General features: G+C 60.5%; 1 protein-coding gene across 1 annotated transcript in view; it reads right to left on the bottom strand.

Annotated features, from left to right (window-relative positions):
• Nucleotides 1-450: 450 nt before the first annotated feature.
• Nucleotides 451-879, bottom strand: part of ADGRD1 (adhesion G protein-coupled receptor D1) — a 98,386-nt gene continuing 97,957 nt past the window's right edge. The window contains exon 24 of the mRNA XM_007955050.1: nt 451-546. Coding sequence (XP_007953241.1) covers nt 451-546 — 96 coding nt within the window. The remainder of the gene's footprint in view (nt 547-879) is intronic.

The following is an 879-nucleotide window of genomic DNA, read 5'->3' as shown; positions in this document are numbered from 1 at the left end:
CGTGAGTGAACTCAGCAGTGGGGGCCTCTTAGTACCCTCCCCACGGCCCCTGTCACCTGGCTGTCCTACAGGGCACGTTGGGGAGCATGGTGTCTACGGGGGATGGGGACCTCGGCCACACCTCCAGGCCTCTCACTTGGTGTCCAGTCCCCTCCGGTGCTCACAGTGCCCTGAGCCAGGGTGCAGGGCATGCACCGTGATGTGGCTGGGTGTCGGGAGGCCTTGAGGTGGGTCAGCTCCTGTCCTGAGTCACTCCATTGGGAAGCCATGGCCCACATCCCCTCCTGCTCCTCCTGGCCACATGGCCCCAGAGTCAGCAGCCGACAGAATGGTAGGTGTCCCACAGGAGGGTCCCAGGTGATGCTGTCCTCAGGCTGTGACCCCCACTCCAGGCCCCGCAGAGGTAGAGTGACTCTGTGGGGTGTTGGGGGAGAGCTGATGCACAGCCTCTCACACTGCAGACAGGTCCACACGGTGGGCAGAAAGGCTGCTCTTGTCCCAGGGGCTGAGTCTGGAGGACACTGTGGCTGGCCGGGCCCCGTTCATCTGCAAACCAGAGAGGCGAGGGTAAAGGCTTTGGCCCCAGAGCCACCCTGTGAGTGCACAAGTGCAAAGCCAGAGTCTCAGGGGTCCTCCCTGCTAAGCAAAGCTCTCCTGACAGTGCGTCTCTCCGTGGTCTCATGCCACCTCCATTCCTCTTGGTTCCTGCTGAGTCCAGTTCTGGGATGCAGACTCACCCTGCCTAGTATGGTCTGCATCCACTCCTTCATCCATCCATCCTCTGCCATCCACTCATCCATCCACCCATCTGTTCACTCATGCATCCATCCATCTGTCCATCCACTCATTCATCCACCCATCTAATCACTCATCCACCAT

The sequence above is a fragment of the Orycteropus afer genome, unplaced genomic scaffold, assembly GCF_000298275.1.
Source record: "Orycteropus afer afer isolate SDZICR_OR568_19922 unplaced genomic scaffold, OryAfe1.0 scaffold00489, whole genome shotgun sequence".
Taxonomy (NCBI): Eukaryota; Metazoa; Chordata; class Mammalia; order Tubulidentata; family Orycteropodidae; genus Orycteropus; species Orycteropus afer.
The sequence above is the reverse complement of the archived record's forward strand: the minus strand, read 5'-3'. Positions and strand labels throughout refer to the sequence as shown.